This window comes from Pocillopora damicornis, chromosome 14, assembly GCF_964200805.1.
Source record: "Pocillopora damicornis chromosome 14, jaPocDami1.2, whole genome shotgun sequence".
In the NCBI taxonomy this organism is placed as follows: Eukaryota; Metazoa; Cnidaria; class Anthozoa; order Scleractinia; family Pocilloporidae; genus Pocillopora; species Pocillopora damicornis.
The window spans coordinates 15,366,344-15,387,998 of record NC_142683.1 but is presented as its reverse complement, the minus strand read 5'-3'; the positions used below and the strand labels follow the sequence as shown (position 1 = coordinate 15,387,998).

Here is a 21,655-nt window from a genome sequence, read left to right as displayed (position 1 = left end):
GCATCAAAGACAAATCAATTTTGAGCGCAAAACAATGTAAACATGGAATGAATACAAAAAAATCAGTGAAATGTACATATACTAGTAAACCACAAATGTCTTCACCTGTACCAAATTGAAATCCATTTCAACATACATCAGCATGCATAAATGTACTGTAAATATTTCACTGTTTTTCCAGCAATAAGTGTAACAGTTGAACTAACACTCACCAATATGAATATTGGTGTCAGCTCAACTGTAGGAAATTGAATATTTAAAGAAATATATCTTTTCTTAGTTTTGACCAGTAATCCCTATTTAAAAATCAGATGAGAGAATTTTTTTGTTTCTTATGAGAAAGGATTCAACATAAACTCTCCCCTCTTGTGGAGACATGGTGGTCTTATGATTAGTGAAGTTGACTCATGGTCAAGAGGTCTGCATTTGTAGCCTAGCCTGGCCTGTGCTGGACTCAGGGTCAAGAGGTCTGCATTTGTAGCCTAGCCTGGCCTGTGCTGGACTCAGGGTCAAGAGGTCTGGGTTTCAGTCAATGTGTTATGTTCTTGTGCAAAACACTTTATTCTTACTGTGTTTGTCTCCACTTAGGAGTATAAATGCATGGGTAGCAAAAATTAGTCAGGGAAACCTGATAAAATGCTAGGGGGGTGGGGGGGGGAATAATGGGGGAAATTGGACTTGCATCCTGTCCAGGGTTGAGTAGTAATACTCCCAGTTGCTTCATGTGAGGAAGCCAGGATTAATTAAAGCTCAGGTCCTGGATGGGCTTAACTTTTCAAATCCAGATGTGACCTTACTACCCACCACCTCTTTAGTTTAAATGATTTAAATTGCTACTGTTACAAATTATATAAACTTGAAACACACAGATGTTGATTTTTGCCCAATTTATTTCAGTCAATTGGGAATGTCTTTCGTAAATCTTGAAAGTTATTGTAATGAGAAGTGAATTAATGTTTATTTACATATTAATGCTTGTTTTCTTCAGTATATATATATATATATATATATATATATATATGTATGTATGTATGTATGTATGTATGTATGTATCTTTTGTTCTTTTACTGCTTTAAATATGCTATTAATATTAATTGCTTGTGATTTTGTGTCTACGTATCCCTCCCATTCTCAGAAGGGAAAAAATATTTAGTTTACAATTGGGTAATTACATGTTGAGCTGATTTTTTTTACCATTTGCAACCATCTTTTTTTCAGGCCAGGATGACTTAAAACAGCAACTTTTTGTAAGAAGCATCCCCTCACAGTTGCTATGGCTAAAGAAAGAAGTCCAATTAAGGTTCCATCTGAAAATGAATACTTACCTGAAAAAGAAAATGCTCCAGATTTTGACGAGGACACTTTACAAGGTGAGCTAGGTTCAACTTTGGCTTCAGTCATTGTTAAAACATTTTCTATTCCACCAATTTCAAGAATGTAAGCAGATGTGGAGAGCAATATTAATACACTGCATGACGTACCACTTTAAAGGATATTTGGCCAGTCATGACTCTCTTCTATGATTACAATATGTTGTTCATTGACTGAGAGGATCTATGACATATTTGTTGTTTTCTCAAATTTCAAAGCAAGTACACAAAGTTATACTAAGTAAAGACTTTATTTGATCATCATATAACATTCATTTCGTAAGTTTGCATCATAAGTACCATCATCATCATCACCATCTTTCCATTATATTAATTATGCAACATTGAAATTGAAAGTTTCAACTTCCCCTAAGCAATCATTTTCCAGTAGAGTGCAACTGTTATATCATTGAATATGGAGGTGTTTAACCCTTGACACCCTAACATCAGTATCCATATTCTCCATACTATTCTTTGTATGTTTCTTGTGGTACTGAAAAAGAGAATTCATTTGAAGATCAATGCTTCTTAGGTTGGTGATCATTTCCTTTATTCTCATGAGCTTAGTGAATGATTCAGCAGTATTACTGTAAGGAGAAGTGAGATGCTGGTCATTCTTAGGGTTTAAAGGGTTAAGGTAGATAGTGAACTTTCACTAACAAATGGCTTAGAAGAAAAATGGGGGGGGGGGGACTGCACACACCCTCCAAGCTTTTCAGGGGATGGGTCAAGTAAGGCAGGTGCAAAAGTGGCAGCTGGCACTAAAGGAAAAATCTGCAGATTTTAAATCTCCAGATCTTGGCAGCTCTGCTTATGCACTAATTAACTACAACCACAGGTAATTATTAACTACAACCACAGACTTTGACACAAATTATTTCTTATTTTTTCTTTGCAGCCACAGCTGATGTTTATAGGAATGAGGGTAATGAGGCCTTCAAGAAAGGAGATTTCATCAATGCTATTCATTTTTACACCAAAGGAATTAAAATGAACTGCAACGAGAAAGAACTGAAGGCCAAACTGCACAACAACAGGGCTATTGCACATTCTAAACTTGGTAAGATGATGAGAGCTTTAATATGCATTTTTTTTCTATTTTGAAGCTATTGAGTTGTCAGTAGTAGTTTTCTGAAAAAAGGTGATAATTTTGAATGCATGCCCGGAAAAATTTACATCTTATCTTGGCCTCTCAAATATACAAAGAAGTAACCTCTTACCCCAGATATCAATGAGCATCACAATTTTTGCCCAAAATTATAGTAATGGTAGTTGGTTTGCAACATGTATGGCTAATTAGAGATGTTTATTTCAATAACAGGAAATCACCAGGATTCACTAAGGGACGCAAAAGCAGCCATTGAGTTAAATCCAACTTTCCTTGAGGCAATTGCGAGAGGTTGGATATTTTTTAGTTGTACTATAATAATAGTAATAAAAAAAGAACTCAACACTCTAAGGTTAAATGAGGTTAAATGGAGTTCAATCTTGTCTCAATTGACTTTAATTAAGAGGTCGAGACCACCCTGATGTACATTTGAATCCAGTTCTTGACTGCTACGCCAATACTTTCCATTAATCATGATGAGAATATTATTTTGAACGGGATGAAGAACTCAATGCGGAATGCAAAGCAAAATTTCAGCATGAATATTTTAGTTTCTTAAGTTCAACGAGTTACAGGTGTCAGTTATGTTAAGAGCGTGTCCACGTGAGTACCGGGCAGTCATGCTACATGTCAATGAAACTTTCCCAGTTTAAAGGGTCTACCCCAAAACTCAAAAAGCCAAACTGGTTTTTTTTTTGGTTTTTTTCTGGGGGGAGATAGACCACCCCCCCCCCCCCGGTTTTTCTTAGTTTTCATCAAGGAAATCGCTTCAAATAGGTAAAATTTATGTAGGAAGCTCTCATTGCAATGGTATTTAACCGATTACTTTGAGGATTTGCACACATATTTTTACATCCTTAGTTAATGTCTGCTGCAAGTATCAGTCAGTTTGATTAACGGCTTGTCAATCAACAGAGGCAAATATACGACTTTGGTTTTAGACTTTTCGATTCATCCAAATATTTGACAACTTTGAGGTCAAATATCTCCCGTTGCCAGAAAGCTACAACACTAATCTTAATTACCCTTTATAACCCATCATTTCATCTCTGAAAATCATCAAAAAAATCTTTGGGCACTACCGTATTGTCTTGGATGTCTTTTAAAATCTGCGACTGTGACAAGTTTCTCTCAACTGCACCTGTCACGCAATTCTTGCTCTAGGCGGTCACTTGACAAAATAAACCTACATTTTTTAGCTCTTTATACAAGATGATTGATCAAGAAAGGTGAAAAATGTGAAAAACTTTCGAGATTTTCTGTAGGAATGGAAAATTTCACGTTTAGAGAGATGCATGTAGACGAAAAATCAATGGCAAAATCGTGGCGTTTCTTTCTTCAGTCGTTTATTACTTTGAAGACTTGCTAAAATCAGCAGATATGGCTTTTGTAGGGCACAAAACATTCATTAGTCTATAATCGGATTGTTTAGCATCATCATTGCTCATTTTGGGAGATTTTAAAGTCACATGCTGCGTGTTGGTTGATATTACTACATGTTCCAGTGTACTGCAACTTCGACTTTTACAGACGAGAAATTCTGCGCTCTCGCTCGAGAGCAAATATCAATAGTTCTATCGGACTAAAAACTGTGCTTCTATCCCGAAAATAAAATTCAAATAGTGTTGTCGTTGTCACTTACCGCCATCGAACATTTCCATGCAGAACTCCGCTAAGCTAACATCTGTTGTGTGACCCGAAGACTCTCCGTAGGAATTATTCAAGCGCGTTGTTCATGCTGTCTGCTAGATAACAATTTCAAAATAATCTGTAGCTCACTATGATTATTTACCTGCTTCAATCGTAAAATATCTGCATATTTTTTTCAAGCAATCTACTACTACATATAAATCTACATCTCTCTAGATCGAGCGTTGCCGGCGTTTAATTGCGTGACTTGTAAAATTTTCAAATAAGAATGAGCCAGCAGTAATTTGACGAGTAGCCCTCCTGCAAATCTCCCTTGATGAAATCCCAAGACATAGTCAGTTGTTTTCGTAAGCAAAGACAATAAATATGAAAGAAAAGTGAGATGCAAATGTATTTTTTTTTTTTTAGCTTAATAGCAGCTGTACCCTCTCCTTCAGTCTTCGTCTAAATTTTGCAAGGTCCCTCCTTGTCTTGTGCCTTTTTCGGTCACTTTCGCATTCTGAAGCTAGATCATTGGCAGCGACCTCTCCATCCTCATTCATATTTACAGAGGGGGACCTCGTCAATAAGTCAATTTTTGTTACGGCAGATAACCGGCTAAAGTATCGAGCGATTTGCTGCTGTATCAACCGGTCAGTCTTAGTCAACATTTCTGGCTGGTGTCGTCTCTTAGACTCGATATTTGGGAAATCACATTAGAGGCGGTTGCCTTACTAGTTTCCTCCCTTGTCCAGCACACGTCTAGGAGATAATTCTCTGCTTTCTGAGAAAAGGTGGCTGTTTTTTGTGTTTTCCAAAGAGCCCATCCAAAGTCCTCTTGGCTAGTTAGGGATTGTTCGTCAGAACTTTTACCTAAGGTCCGACCTTGAACGTAGCCATCCCCTATAGAATGGCAAGCCGGTCTTAGTCCATTCCTCTTGATCTTATCCTAGGCGGAATTTTTTTGTCGGCCTCATTGTCTTTGTCTTTGTCAGGGTACATTTGGATGGCAGCCAATGACTGAAACGTCTTGATACATCCTTCTTTTAGCAAGAATATCTCGCTTTTTTGTTCCGTCTATGACGGATTGGGGATAGTTCTCGCGATGACCCGCGTTCAGAAATCTGTGCACGTTGCTGATAACCACCTGCTTCTACGATTAGTTTGCTGAAGGTTTCTAATGTGACGAGCCTAGTGAGACCCTGAGGTGCTTCAAACCTTGCCAGTTGGTCTGCACTATAAACTTGTCGCAGTTCTTAATTCAGTGGGAGGATCGCCCACCTCTATCTATGTGAGCGCCTCTACAGTACCTGCGTATCCCTAGCAATCATATCATATAAAGTCCATCTCAGTCACAAATCACCAGTTAGGAAAACTGATGTTCAGATAAGCGCTCTTCTTGCCCTTCTTCCTTATTCATTACCGACTCTAAGATAGCAGCTACAGTACGCGTTCTATTTAGGTTTACAGTCACCTTGCCGCCACCGGGAAGACTCGCCACCAGCTTTGATTTCTTCTGCCATCTGCAGATTCATCTCTCTCACTTTATGTCTCCGATTTTTATGAGGAGGATACTGGCATTTACGAACCCGAAGGTCTAAATCTCGCACCAAGTTGTGCACGATATTTGAGGTACATCGTGAAATCGCGGCCTTCGTAATCTCCAAATAAGCCAATACGCGCTAGAATAAGCTCCATCTCGGACGAAACACATGTTTGGGATACATCGACGTCTCTCAAATGTTTTTTTTAAGCTGTATACCCAGGAATTTAGAGGTGTGAGCTGTTTCCGTCCCTGGCCAGGGCGAGAAAAGTAACATTTGGTTCTACAGTTAGTTGCAAATGAACAAGACAACTGCACCATCTTGACTTTATTAATTCGAGTGTTAGATTCAATTGAGGGCTTTTTAGACACTCGATTTCTTATATGACATCACTATGAAGACGTAATACAAATGATACACCTACACTACATAGGATTAACAATGTCTGTTTCGCTGTTACGAGAAGGGAAAATATTACCGGAAGTGTAAACTCTTTTTAAAAAGAGTTTCAGAGACGTTTCAGAGATGTCTATCTTTGATCTGCTGTCACAAAAAAATGATCCCCACTTAAATTTACTAGGAAAAATGAACTTACCAACTCCTTGTTGAAAAAATTGGAATTCATTTGACCGATACGCCGGTTGTTTCAATTTTTCTTTTTCCTCAGTTCATAAATTGACTAATGAATAAAGTGTTTTGAAATACCGTTCGGGATTTGCCTTTTTTTTCTGCGTGCAAATCAAGGGTAGACAAAGTTTTTAAAACATTTGACTAGAATTTCATGGAGTTCACCTCGATAGTTTTCGTCGGTCAGAGTCAAGACGCGCCTCGCTAAGCGACATCGCCCTCTAGTAAAATAATTTTCCAAAGAATAAACGTGGCGAGCGTGAGGAAACGCACATTTTTCTCATCATTGTGATCAAAGCCCAATAATGTACCTAAATTGGTACTTACGGTATCAAACCATTGATTATGACAGGGTGAGCTTAGTTTTTCTGTCGAAGTCGACGTGACTTGACATTAAAAGCATTTTTGACGGAACAAACTAGTGAGCATCACTCCACGAACTAAGAAAGAAAAAATTGTATTTATCTCCCACGCGTTTCGTCTGACAACAGTAGACTTCATCAAGGATTTTTTCAAGTAGGGTAAATAAGCTTGTTCATATACAAATAGTAAATAAGTTGTCTCTTGCTATTGAAGCCAGAAAGGCCATGACAGTCAGCGAAAATAATAGCAAATGCAAATGATATTTGAAGTCAAAAAACAGGAAAATAAGATAACAGAAGGATTAAGAACTTTCTAGAAGTGTCTTCTTGAAAAAAAAAGATGAACAATTTTTACTTCTCATGAAAGGTCACGCAGTAACCCTACAAATACTACAACTACAATACTCTACGTGGATTTCTTGATGGTGGAAAGTGAAAAAAACATTTTCCAGTCTTATTTTCTGGAAACATGACGTAGTTAATGAATTTATGGGGCTACTGGTACTGGTTCCTACCAAATAAGGGGGGCAGAGTTTCCCGTCATTCGCGGTATGGAAAAGCCGAAGTTGTTACACTCGGGAACTTGTACGTCAACAAGCAGGCGACATGTGACTTTAAAATCTCCTCTCCTGTTACAGTTTCCTTATTGTAAACTGTGTGATGATAATAATAGAAGATCAAAGTATAGGCTAATGAATGTTTTGTTCTGTACAAGAGCCCTATGTCCTGATTTTAGCAAATCTTCAAAGTAATAAACGACTGAAGAAAGAAACGCTACGATTTTCCCATTGATTTTTCGTCTACATGCATCTCTCTAAACGTGAAATTTTCCATTCCTACAGAAAATCTCGAAAGTTTTTCACATTTTTCACCTTTCTTGATCAGTCATCTTGTATAAAGAGCTAAAAAATGTAGGTTTATTTTGTCAAGTGACCGCCTAGAGCAAGAATTGCGTGATAGGTGTAGTTGAGAGAAACTTGTCACAGTCGCAGATTTTAAAAGACATCCAAGACAATACGGTAGTGCCCAAAGATTTTTTTGATGATTTTCAGAGATGAAATGATGAGTTATAAAGGGTAATTAAGATTAGTGTTGTAGCTTTCTGGCAACGGGAGATATTTGACCTCAAAGTTGTCAAATATTTGGATGAATCGAAAAGTCTGAAAACACAGTCGTATATTGGCCTCTGTTGATTGACAAGCCGTAGATCAAACTGACTGATACTCGCGGCGCCTATTAACTGAGGATGTAAAAATATGTTTGCAAACCCTCAGAGTAATCGGTTAAATATCATCGCAGTGAGAGCTTGATACATTTTACCTATTTGAAGCGATTTCCTTGGTGAAAACCAAGAAAAACCGGGGGGGGGGTGGTTTTGGTTTGTTTTCTTTTGTCTTTTTTTTCTTCTGGTCTGTAATGATTTCAATGGTTTCAGGCTCTTTTCTCAGAATTGAGCTACAGTAATAGTATGCTTCTTTGTGTTGTTGCCTACAGGAGCCACTGCTAGTGTTGAATTGAAGAGATTTGAAGAAGCAATCACTTGGTGTAATAAGGGACTAGCTGTATCCTTTGAAGGAATCTTTCATTTTTAACCGTGGGTATAATGGAAATAGTTTCCATAATTTGATGTTTCAAGGGAGAAAATACAAAGAAGGGTATTAATTATGATGGGAACTTGTCAGCTCACATACTTTAAGTGTGTGTTATTAAGAAACGTAGGAAAAGTTATTACCTCATGACTTATTAATGATATTACTCCTTTTAGCCAATTTGACTTAGTTATACTATCCATGCCAATAACTGATACATTAGTTTAGATAACCCTTTAATTCACAGACCAAGTTTGTAATTATCCTTACTGTTAACCGTACGATTTTTGTAATGTTAGTTCAAAGAGTTCAGCATTGGATCAACTAATTATCCCCAAATTGATATTTTTTTTACTCTCAACACTCATCTGATTGATATTGTATCGCTATTGTAAGGAGAAATTCTTTCTTGGTCACTCATGGGAGTTAAAGGGTTAAAAGACTAATATTCATCCAGTTTATACATGGTACGTGGGTAGATGATCTCTCTAAAACAAGCCAGAACAAAAAGCTCGATAATGTTTAGATATCTCATGCAGATTTTCTTGCCTTCGACCTTTTTCCACTACTTAGAGACTCGGAAACTTTCGTCCTGCTTTCCTATGGACAAATAAAAATTTTAAAGACACGTATTGGTGTTGTAGACTCATCTCCTCCACTGCTGTAAAACATTCGTCTGATGTTAAAGCTATATTAATTTAAAAATTGAGCAAGTGCTGCTCAGTTTTTGGAAACTAGGGATTAAATTTAGATATTTCGCGTGAAATTTTTAGGCTGCACACTGAAAAAAGATTTTTTGAAATGTGAATTTACTTCATAACTGACTTTAAGACTGAATGTTGATAAAACATCTATCTTTCATGCAAGCCCTCCTAATGGGCCATTTTATAGTTGTGTACTTAGTTGCCAAGCCTTTGATTTGGAGTAAAGCGGAAGATGACCTTGTTGTGATAGAGACCCGTATCTAGAAACGATAATAACGAAGTAGTTTGCTTTAAATAGCAGCAATGTTTTTATCATAACAAGGTCACCTTTAGCCACACTCCTGTTCAAAGGCTTGGGAACCAGGCACGCAAATGTTAAAATGCACTATCATGAATCAATATGATCAGAAAAATAATATTTTTTTGTTTTTTCCACATTTTTAACCCTTAACATAACAAAGATTGACAAAAACAATAGGATCTTGTTGTCATTAAGAATTCAGTCTGTCAGTGAAGTGGGAGATAAGTCCATGGAGGGAAAAGATCCTATTAGTTATGACCACGGTAGTGCAAGTTCAGGTGATGTCAAGAAAGTCATAGGTCTCTATAATCGGGGAGAAGAAGCCATAGAGTACCTCAACCTATATCTTAAAATAGCTAAAGAAGTAGGAGACGAGCATGGGGAGGGTAACGCTTATGGCAATCTTGGCAATGCTTATATTAGTCTGGGTGATTTCAAAAAAGCCATAGAGTACCACAACCTACATCTTAAAATAGCTAAAGAAGTAGGAGACAAGCATGGGGAGGGTAACGCTTATAACAATCTTGGCAATGCTTATGACGGTCTGGGTGATTTCAAAAAAGCCATAGAGTACCACCACCTACATCTTAAAATAGCTAAAGAAGTAGGAGACAAGCATGGGGAGGGTAACGCTTATGGCAATCTTGGCAATGCTTATGACAGTCTAGGTGATTTCAAAAAAGCCATAGAGTACCACAACCTACATCTTAAGATAGCTAAAGAAGTAGGAGACAAGCATGGGGAGGGTAACGCTTATGGCAATCTTGGCAATGGTTATGACAGTCTGGGTGATTTCAAAAAAGCCATAGAGTACCACAAACTACATCTTAAGAAAGCTAAAGAAGTAGGAGACAAGCATTGGGAGGGTGGTGCTTATGGCAATCTTGGCAATGCTTATCACCGTCTGGGTGATTTCAAAAAAGCCATAGAGTACCACAACCTACATCTTAAAATAGCTAAAGAAGAAGGAGACAAGCATGGGGAGGGTAACGCTCATGGCAATCTTGGCAATGCTTATCGCCGTCTGGGTGATTTCAAAAAAGCCATAGAGTACCACAACCTACATCTTAAAATAGCTAAAGAAGTAGGAGACAAGCATGGGGAGGGTAACGCTTATGGCAATCTTGGCAATGCTTATGACAGTCTGGGTGATTTAAAAAAAGCCATAGAGTACCACAACCTACATCTTAAAATAGCTCAGGAAGTAGGAGACAAGCATGGGGAGGGTAACGCTTATGGCAATCTTGGCAATGCTTATCACCGTCTGGGTGATTTCAAAAAAGCCATAGAGTACCACAACCTACATCTTAAAATAGCTAAAGAAGTAGGAGACAGGCATGGGGAGGGTAACGCCTATGGCAATCTTGGCAATGCTTATTTTAGTCTGGGTGATTTCAAAAAAGCCATAGAGTACCACAACCTACATCTTAAAATAGCTAAAGAAGTAGGAGACAAGCATGGGGAGGGTGGTGCTTATGGCAATCTTGGCAATGCTTATCACAGTCCGGGTGATTTCAAAAAAGCCATAGAGTACCACAACCTACATCTTAAAATAGCTAAAGAAGTAGGAGACAAGCATGGGGAGGGTAACGCTTATGGCAATCTTGGCAATGCTTATTTTTGTCTGAGTGATTTCAAAAAAGCCATAGAGTACCACAATCTACATCTTAAAATAGCTAAAAAAGTAGGAGACAAGCATGGGGAGGGTAACGCTTATGGCAATCTTGGCAATGCTTATTTAAGGCTGGGTGATTTCAAAAAAGCTATAGAGTACCACAACCTGGATCTTAAAATAGCTAAAGAAGTAGGAGACAAGCATGGGGAGGGTGGTGCTTATGGCAATCTTGGCAATGCTTATCGCCGTCTGGGTGATTTCAAAAAAGCCATAGAGTACCACAACCTAGATCTTAAAATAGCTAAAGAAGTAGGAGACAAGTATGGGGAGGGTAACGCTTATGGCAATCTTGGCAATGCTTATTTTAGTCTAGGTGATTTCAAAAAAGCCATAGAGTACCACAACCTAGATTTTAAAATAGCTAAAGAAGTAGGGGACAAGCATGGGGAGGGTGGTGCTTATGGCAATCTTGGCAATGCGTATCACCATCTGGGTGATTTCAAAAAAGCCATAGAGTACCACAACCTGGATCTTAAAATAGCTAAAGAAGTAGGAGACAAGCATGGGGAAGGTGGTGCTTATGGCAATCTTGGCAATGCTTATGACAGTCTGGGTGATTTCAAAAAAGCCATAGAGTACCACAATCTACATCTTAAAATAGCTAAAGAAGTAGGAGACAAGCATGGGGAGGGTAACGCTTATGGCAATCTTGGCAATGCTTATAACAGTCTGGGTGATTTCAAAAAAGCCATAGAGTACCACAACCTACATCTTAAAATAGCTAAAGAAGTAGGAGACAAGCATGGGGAGGGTGGTGCTTATGGCAATCTTGGCAATGCTTATCGCCGTCTGGGTGATTTCAAAAAAGCCATAGAGTACCACAACCTAGATCTTAAAATAGCTAAAGAAGTAGGAGACAAGTATGGGGAGGGTAACGCTTATGGCAATCTTGGCAATGCTTATCGCCGTCTGGGTGATTTCAAAAAAGCCATAGAGTACCACAACCTACATCTTAAAATAGCTAAAGAAGTAGGAGACAAGTATGGGGAGGGTAAGGCTTATGGCAATCTTGGCAATGCTTATCACCGTCTGGGTGATTTAAAAAAAGCCATAGAGTACCACAACTTAGATCTTAAAATAGCTAAAGAAGTAGGAAACAAGCATGGGGAGGGTGGTGCTTATGGCAATCTTGGCAATGCTTATTTTTGTCTGAGTGATTTCAAAAAAGCCATAGAGTACCACAACCTAAATCTTAAAATAGCTAAAGAAGTGGGAGACAAGCATGGGGAGGGTGGTGCTTATGGCAATCTTGGCAATGCTTATCACCGTCTGGGTGATTTTAAAAAAGGCATAGAGTACCACAACCTACATCTTAAAATAGCTAAAGAAGTAGGAGACAAATCCTTGGAGGCAACGGCCTACTATTCATTAGGATGCGTTTTTGAGTTGCAAGGTGGACTGCCAAAAGCCGTTGAACATTACCAAGCTAGCATAAACTTATTCAATTCCTTGAGAATACTTCTAAAATCTAAAGACGAGTGGAAAGTTAACTTTCGAAATCAGTATCAAATGGTGTATACGGGTTTGTGGAGAGTTCTCGTAGAACAAGGTAATATATATGAAGCCTTATTTGTTGCTGAGAAAGGACGAGCTCAGGCTCTGTCCGACCTTATGGAATCCAGTTTTTGTGGTGAAGCAAGTGAGCACAAGGCAGGTGATGAAGATTTAGCAGTCACTGCTAAGTCTACATCGATTTGGATGAAACGTTTTTCAAAAGTTTTAAAAAGCGTTCCATCAAACACCGTCTTTCAGGCAGTGGACAAAGCTGACGTCAATCTTTGGCTTGTGTCCGAAAGAAAACAAGTCCAGTTAAGACAAAGTAAACTCAAAGGTTTTGTTTCAGAGAATAATGGATCTAGCCAGTCGTTTGAGTCGTTCATGCTCGGTGTCTATACACAACTTGGTGTTCGTTCTAATGTGAGATGCGAGAATCGATCTTTAGATGCTTTAAGGGAGGTCCGTTCAAAAGTGGATGAGAAAACCAAAGAAGCCAACCCTCAACCTCACATCCAACAAGACGGATGCTTGAGCACTTTGTATGATATCGTTATGAAGCCGGTGGCTGACTTGATTGAAGGGGATGAGCTACTCATTATTCCTGATGGACCCCTGTGGATTGCTCCTTATGCTGCATTGAAGGATGGTAATTCTAAATACCTGTGTGAATCGTTCACAATCCGAGTCGCTCCATCGTTAGCAAGTCTTAGACTCATTGCCGATTGCCCAGATGATTATCACAAAAGCAGTGGTGCGTTACTTGTAGGAGATCCGTGGGTATCCGAGGTTACTAACAGCGAGGGAGAGAAAGTCCTCGAGCAGCTTCCGTGTGCTAAAGAAGAAGTAGAAATGATCGGAAAAATTCTGAATATCACGCCAATCACTGGCAGAAAAGCCACGAAACGTGAGGTGTTGAAAAGACTCAGTTCCGTTTCCTTAGTTCACTTTGCGGCACATGGATGTATGGAAACTGGCCAAATTGCTCTTACGCCTGACCCAGACCGAATATCTGCAGTGCCTACGGAGAAGGAGGATTATATTTTAACGATTAGAGATGTGTTGAATGTTCAACTTCGCGCTAAACTTGTTGTGCTCAGTTGCTGCCACAGTGGTCGTGGCGAGATCAAGGCTGAAGGTGTGGTTGGCATTGCACGCGCTTTTATGGGAGCTGGTGCTCGGTCTGTTGTGGTGTCCCTGTGGGCGATTGATGACGAGGCTACTCTCCAGTTCATGAAATGCTTTTATCAACACCTTGCAGAAGGTAAACCTACAAGCAAGTCACTGAACCTGGCCATGAAAAGCCTCAGAGAATCAGATGAGTTCCACGACATCAAATACTGGGCGCCCTTTATGCTGATTGGAGATGACCTCACGTTTGACCTGATGGCAAAGGAAAGGGAAAATTTGAATAGAAAATCAAATAAATGAAAAAATCATTTTTTTCATCTCAAAAGAATGAAGTAGGAACTTGGAAGGTTTAAATGTTTCTCTATTTTAAACAATTTTTGGCTATTTTTCTTTACTTTTTAATTTTTTTGTTAAATGGAACTTGAGATGTGCAACTGTACTGTGGTGAAGAAATAAACCAGTCTATTTCATTATATTTTGATCAGTGGAATTGTCATTTTTTGCTACCTTAACAAATTTAAATGCTTGCGAAGAGAACGAAATGCAACAAGGCCTCTGTTATGAACGAGGTTTCCATTTCCACCAACATGTCACTCAGCTCTGTTCCTGTATTACAATCAGTTGTATGGAAAATAATTTAAAGTTTATTTCTTTTACCCAACTAGGGGGCTTTTCCACCGGATTTTAATTACTTTTATGCTCTAAGCTTTTGATAAGCAAAGAAACAATTCGTCATTTGCAAAAGTTTGCGAATTTTAATTTCCATAACTTTGATTGAATATGTATGTGAACTGAATACGTGAATTGATCTTAGACCGTTTTCTACATCATAAATTACTTTGTTACAATTTTCCTTCATCTTTTCAAAAAAATTGATTACCATTTTCAACTTAATCCATTTTAATGCAATATAGTTCTGTCAGTGCCAAGATTGCCATTCTAAGCTTAATTTGGAGAAGTAAACATCAGAGATGATGTTATTAAATTTACTAACCATATGTTAGAGACATTAAACCTACTTTTAGGGGTGTAGCCAGCCTCTAGTCCCGTAGGCCCGGCCTACAATTGTTTTCTGCCCGCTTGACTTTTACTAAAAGATAATATGACCCTTGCAAATGTTGAAACAGAACTTGAAATTTGTGAGGGAAGAGGCTTACATTTAGTCAGAAAGCTGGCTACAACCCTGTTTTCAATCAAACCAGTCTGGCCAATTTTTGTCCGTTTTACCAAACACTTCTCCGTTCGTTTTAAAGAACGACGACAGAGATGCTAAAAATTGTTCATGTAATCTAAACTAGGAAAGAGGGACGCAGAGTTCACTATAATTAAAGTTTCCATAGGTGTGACTTTTATTGTATGTGACATGGAATTTGTTGTTTCTTGTACGACAATATTTACGCTCATAAATGAGAGAAGCCGTTAACGTAAGCCATGTAGTCCTCAATGGGAATTATTTTGGTGAAAAGGCTCATTAATTAATGTAAACCTAGTGCGTAGTTGAAAACGTTCAGGGCTTCAGGATAAAACTTCTAATTGTTGAAAATCACCTCTTGAAATTTTTTCATCGCTTTGAATTTACCTCAGCATGATTTGAGGATGTCTGGTGATATGCGTGGTTGAATATAATGTAACTAGGATTTTAAAGACATGCTGGGACAGTTTCAACTAAACATGGTTTGTATAATGTCAGTGTATTTCGTGTGAAGTGTTTTGGTGCTATTTTTTTTAAGTTGAAGATAATTTTTCATTTACCTTAGTTTATATTAATTAACTCATGAACTCCCAAGTTCTGAAGAAAAATTCTCCCACCTGACAAGAATGTGTTTCTCTTTGCTGCCGCTAGTTCCGAGAATTCGATGTAACATTATGTTTCGAGTAAAAGATTATCCTCCAGTTTGGATTTTCTTGAATTGTTATTGACTCTATGTTTGTCGGTGTATTAATACCGTGAGGAGAATTTAAATTATGATCAGTCTTGGGAGTAAATGGTTTCATTTTAGCGTCTCCGTTTAGCGCGTATTTCACTTAATGCCTTGAACGATTTAATGCAGTTTCTATTGTGCTTATTTTTTTACCTCTTTGTGTGAGAGAAATATACAGTGTATAAAATACAAAAACTGCGTTGATTTACATTGTCTGTCTCCATATTCTTAGGATGCACGTAAGATGTAAAGAAAGCAGATCCTATGAGGACTTCAATACTTGTTTTGACCCGTGCACCAAGTTGATAATGTGTGCAGCTAACAGTGTACTAACATTCCATGTTTCAAGCCCCCACCCACTTAACAAAAGTGCGTCATCTCTTCGATGGTGTCTCTTTCACTGTCTATCGTTCTCCGTATTGCCACACGGTTTTGAACGCCGACGGACGTGTTCATACTGTTGGTAAGAAAACAGGCAAAATATGCAGCAGCGCTGGTGCTTTCGCGTTTGCGCACGAAAAGGTCCGAGAAAACGTTTTCACTGTCTTTTAAACTGTTGATTGTATTCATTTCTCGGGTTCTTCTTTAAAACCGGAGCTCAGTTTTTAGCGACTTGTTTTAGTACTGCAGTAGTTAAGATAACTTAACTTTTTATACAATAGGAAATAGAAGAAGAACAGGTGGCGCCTTTTAAAGGACATTAAACACGTTATGATAAGTCTGCAAATTCTTTAGAGAACAATAGTCACCAACAATTCATAAACATCAGTCGCACTTGCGAAATTTTATATTTGAGTGTTTTTCATTTGGAAAACTCATTTATATTTATACGATAACTAACCCGCTTTCTCACAAATGTGAAAATTATTCTGAACCTGGTCAGCTCAGAGGTGATTTAGACAGTAAAAATAATGTCAGCAAATATAAACAGCTACTGATCCTTTTTGTAAACTTGTAAATAATTGTTCTCAGTTACTCAGAAAATGCTCTTTTTTCTTTCTCATTTTTCAAATGATATATATTAATGTTTGAATGTTAAATCTGGGGAAGAATTTTTCCTGCAAAAAATTTGGGCTCCAAAGACACAACGGTGACCTATTGACATGAAAAAGAAAAAGAAAAAAAACACACTTGAAATATAGACCATTTAAGGTGAACGTCTTTAAACGTTATAGAAAACAAACAAATTGAGTTTGAAAGGTGCACGTATTTCGGCTGTTGAGCATAGTTGCATTTACTGCTCTAGTTCAGTTGAACAATTTATACAACTAGGTTTTTCAATGCTTACTCAATGGGATGTCCATCTCTAACGCTGTGTTTTATCGATACCATGGTCATCACCGACTGAACAACAAATTTTTAGTGTTTATTGACAGTTCAAATGAATTATTTAGGAAATCATCCATTGAAATTGAGGTTTCGATCGTCTTGCAACCAAAATAGGGTAAAGAGTAAAATAGGTAAAAGATTAAAACGCAGAAGTTTTATCGACGAAGCTGCGTCATATGTCCCCCAAAGACAAAAATGAAAAAAAATCTATATCCCATGATGTACCACTCCTTGCATCTCATTCTCACCAACATTTTAATTTATCTCCCTACGGGCGGGCCTCTTTCTTCTCCTAACGGCCTCCGGCCAAAAGTAATTTCGTAAAAAGACGCTTCAAACGGCCCATGAAGGCCGAAAAATATCACAAATCCGTCGGTTACAATTTCTTTTAACTTAATTGAGATATTCAGACCAATATGTAATTTATGTATGTAATTTTCAGAGCTTTATTATAAATATCTATGTGTGTATATATATATCATACCCGAAACTGCTCTGAAAGTTCGCTGTCCTGTTGTATGGATTTGTTAATCTTAGCCTCTTTAACAGACAAGAGCAGATCGCAAAAGCGCAAACGAAACTTGAGCTCTTACCCAGGAGATGGCTGAGGAATATTGCTCTTCTTTCTTTGAGGCAATAAGCCCTGCCAATCTACAATGAAACCTAGGGCATTATTTCCCCACCCTACCCGTTGTCGTAAAAACTAGCGGGGTAAATGTTTCCTGTTCCACATCAAGTACTCTTCTAGAATACTGGCGCTTCTTCTTGTTCTCATGTATTCGATAGACCAGAGATTCCATGTTCCGGTACGAGTCGGTACTAGAGTAACAAACCCTCACGTCAAAGAATGCCGCACGTTGGCACCCAGAACCCACAGTGCAGTGAACGGCTTTAAAATTGAAGAGCGCTTAGCTCAAAGAGGCGCCATGACTATTCGTGTCAGTCAGGAGAATCTCAGGCGTCAGTCATCGTTTATTACTCTTGAGGTTGCCAGATGAATGCGGTCAATCTTTGCAGGAGCGAATCAGAGCTCTAGCGATGAAACCATGAATTGCTCCTAACCTAACCTGAACTGATTACCAAGGATCTGACATTCAATATTTCACTTAATTATATCATAAGTCGATGAAAAATATTTATATTTTCGCCGTAAACAGAAATGAAAAGAAGTATACCGACAGTTTCACTGTTAGCAGTAATTCAGGCAACAACTCAACGGACAAGCTGTTCAATTAGTTGATTTATGCATACGGTATTTCATTTTCGTCAAACGCTTAAACGTTAATTCATATGATCAAATTCCGCTCAAACAAAGTACACAAACCAAAAAGGAAACTACTTTGTATGGAACATTAACCCGAAAGTCTGGAAAAAAAGGGGAATCTGGTTTCAAAAAGGGTCTAAATATCTTGAAGTTTTCCTCTTAAGAAATGACAATTGGAAAATACAGCTAACTAATGATTAACACGGGTTCTCTTAGCCGCGGAGTATCACTGTGTTATTTCCTTCCCAAGAAGCTGAGACGTAATAAGGCTTGTCAAGAGATAACTCGCAGGAGAGCGAATGGAAGGTATGCTGAAAAATTATATCAGTATCAGGGTAAACTGTATTGATCATACACGATTGTCTGGTGATCAAAGAAACCAATCACAAGTACCACATACGTAAAAGATGGTTTAGCTTACGGCGAAGGCACTTAAAGAGCGTGTTACTGTATTTACCATAACAGTTTTAATCTTTTAAGTTCTCAAGAATAAGAATTAGGGTAAAAAAAACTACCGTATATTCGGTTAAAAGTGATGGAGTCTTTCGACCGCTTAGGGGTGCAGCTGATATCAATGGGAAACTCTTTGTAATATTTTTCTTATATTTGTTTCATTATAATGTCAACTTAATTTTATCTTATCCTAGTCAAGTGGTGTTGACATTGCCATGACAACTTGTCTTGAGATACCCCGGCCACTGTTACAGGAATCCGCCGATTGCTACTGGCATTTTTTTCCAGGACAAAGACAAAGAAATCCATATCATGTAAAACTCTCAGCACTGGCTTTCAGTTTGTTGTTGCAATGGCAGCTAGTTGGAGCATTTTTGTACATGGTTCGTGATGTTGCTTGCTTCCGGGACAAATCCACTGCATATCAGTGCAAAACAGATGCGGCTTTCCCTTTTTCAGAGGATGTCACGATGGTGTGGCTGGCCTCGCTATGTATTTTCACCGCTATCTCTATAGCTGCCCTTCAGAATGTTCCGCAGTTCCCCGGTTACAAGGCAATCTTACATCGGCTCAAATACGTTCCTTCATTTTGGACTTTAATAATCCTTTTGACCGTCGCCTTGTTTCGATATGTTAAGCTACTAATTTCTATCAAATATTTGTCATCTTGGATCGTAATTGTTTGCTTAATAGCAAGTTACATTCTCAGAACTTTCGTTGTGGGATTTTTAAATTACACCAGGTTGAACTCCTTAAAGCAGAAATATCCCATTTACATTTTTGTTATATCTAAACTGACAGTGTTCTTGTTTTTCATTGTTACCTTTATCAATCTCATGGCTACCCTTTTAGCCTTGAGTGTGGAAATCCGCGAGATGCATAAAACAGATCGAGCTAAGAACTCGCTCGATTTGAATTTGGATACCGTAAACGAACTGCTGGAGGTCTTTGGTACAACCACTTTTAGAATTAAGTTAATGAAATTCTTTTGGGAAAAGCTTTTCGTCGACGACAGGAACATTCTTTGTTTCCATATACCTTTGGAGTGAGAAAGACAGCGAAAATCGAGAGAGTTTCATTCTCGTCCTCAGAGCCACTCGTTTTCGCTTACTCTGATCACTCGAGAAGCTCACTGAAATGATTGCGCTCACTTAGAGCGCAAAAAGTTTTGCCTTTTTTTTTTTTTTTTTAAATTCCTGCTTCTTGTTGTTACGCCTTACCTCTTATGTAGATTAGTTTTTCAGCGATTTTTTTTTCTAGTTAAATGTTCTAAATTTGTATAATTTACTACCTTGTTTTAATTGTTAATGTTGGAACAGTGTGACACATGAAAGACGCAGTGTGTATTTTGAACCACAAAGCCATAATTTCGTCATACTATACAGCAGAAGCTCTCTACTTCCGGTTTTCCATGTCATGTACTTCAAGCTTGAACCTCGGTTTTTCCCGTGAAAAAACAATTCCTAATATTAAGTAGCAACGCTGTTGGCAAGTTTGTAGTTTGGGTAGTTGTCTTGAGATTTCGCGTTCGATAACGTTTGTGTTTAATTTTATTTGGACCTTACTAATCTTAATGAGTTCCTTTGAGACATTCCCAGAACGGATTGAGGTGGCAAGGTTGTAAAAAAAAGGTTATAGAACAGTCAAAAGTCGCGTCCGTTTACCCGACAGGGTGACTTCACCAGGTTGTGTAGGATCTTTATACATCGGATAAATGCCTTTATTTTGAGCTTAAATTAACTCTTTTGACGGATTTTTTATGATTTCTGGTGTTGTGAAAGTCTGCTACAACTACCGATGATTGCTAAGTTTAATTTGAATACTTCGTTGCAGAGAACTGCCGTTCCGCGTTAGTTTAAAACTTATCTTAAAATGCTAAGGAATTGACAAAAATATTTTAGAAAAGTAACAGTATTTACGTTAAAAAAAGCCAATAAAATAATAAAAACCAGGATTCAATAAGGGAAGCAGAGGCAGCCATTCAGTCAAATCTAACTTTCCTCAAGGCAATTATGAGAAGTTGGGTATGGTAGCTGTGCTACAATAAAAAAGGGAATTCATCACTCCAAGGTAGATGATGTTAAATCTTGTCTCAGTTGACTTTATTTCAGAGGTTGTGACCACCCTAATGTACATTTGAATCCAGCGCTTGACTGCTTTGCCATGACTTTTCATTATGATCAGAATATTATTTTGAGTTGGATGAAGGACTCAATGCTGAATGCAAAGAAAAATTTCAGCGTAAGTATTTTAGTTTCCTTTTGCTCAATGAGTGAGGTAGTGGTGTCAGATATGTTTAGTCACTGTCTAGCTGTTTTGAAAAGAAGTAAGGACTTAACTCAAAGCTGTAAGAGGAGTTTCCTCATTCGTCAAGTATAATTCAACTTCAAGTGCCATAATACATGTAATAATAATGTAACTTAAGGCATGAGTAAATCTTATTCTTGGTGAACTTCAAACCTTAGTTTGAGTCACTTCCTAGGAATCAATTATCAACTGATTGAGTAAATCAAATATGCTAACTCAAACTAAAGGGAAACTAGCATTAGAATCAAATAAAATTTTTAACTTTGTATATAACCTAGTCCTAGAAATTTAAATAAAAACATGTACCATTATAAAAATTTAAAAATGGGTTCCATTTTTCCGTTTTCGCATTGAGTAGGATAAAAATGGGGATTCTGTCACATTTTAATATCCACCTTGATTTTTAAAGCAACTCATGAATTTAACCTTGAAGTCAACCTTGATTTCAAAAAACAGTTCTTGCACATTTTGGAGACAACCTTGATTTCAAAGACAACTTAAATTATTTACCTGTGAATAATCTTCACACCCTCATCAGAATGTCTCACTCGTGAGTTCTGAAGAGGATGTGAATAATATCAACTTGAACGATCCTCTTGTCACGCCATCGGGGTGTTAATTGTTCGTTTGAAGATTTTCAAATATTAACGTTGTATCTTCCCGCAAAGAAGTCGCGGCGTGCCTTCATTTGTTCTTCTGTCAAAATTGTGTCTTTGTAAATGAGAAGTTATCTCATTAATAGGTCAAGAAGACTCCATGATCTTTCAGAATCTTATGATTCAATGGAATCCTACATTTGTTCTGATAGACATCAATAAACTTATTCTCCTTTACATCTCCTTATTT

At 37.9% G+C, this 21,655-nt stretch overlaps 3 protein-coding genes and 1 long non-coding RNA gene across 5 annotated transcripts in view; 3 read left to right on the top strand and 1 right to left on the bottom strand.

Annotated features, from left to right (window-relative positions):
• The window catches only part of LOC149034665 (uncharacterized), a 262,282-nt gene that overhangs the window by 230,090 nt on the left and 10,537 nt on the right, over positions 1-21,655 (bottom strand). The gene's annotated exons all lie outside the window — the stretch shown is intronic.
• The window catches only part of LOC149034666 (hsp70/Hsp90 co-chaperone CNS1 homolog), a 57,100-nt gene that overhangs the window by 30,682 nt on the left and 4,763 nt on the right, over positions 1-21,655 (top strand). The gene's annotated exons all lie outside the window — the stretch shown is intronic.
• On the top strand, positions 1,136-14,012 carry LOC149034668 (uncharacterized). The gene is made up of 5 exons (XM_089194453.1): positions 1,136-1,370; positions 2,269-2,430; positions 2,692-2,769; positions 8,135-8,202; positions 9,395-14,012. The coding sequence occupies exons 1-5, from the start codon at positions 1,274-1,276 to the stop codon at positions 13,832-13,834; spliced, it is 4,845 nt and encodes a 1,614-aa protein (XP_089050579.1). The 5' UTR covers positions 1,136-1,273; the 3' UTR covers positions 13,835-14,012.
• On the top strand, positions 17,051-20,531 carry LOC149034667 (uncharacterized). The gene has a single exon (XM_089194387.1). It carries the CDS (start codon positions 18,718-18,720, stop codon positions 19,549-19,551), a length of 834 nt encoding a protein of 277 aa, XP_089050513.1. The 5' UTR covers positions 17,051-18,717; the 3' UTR covers positions 19,552-20,531.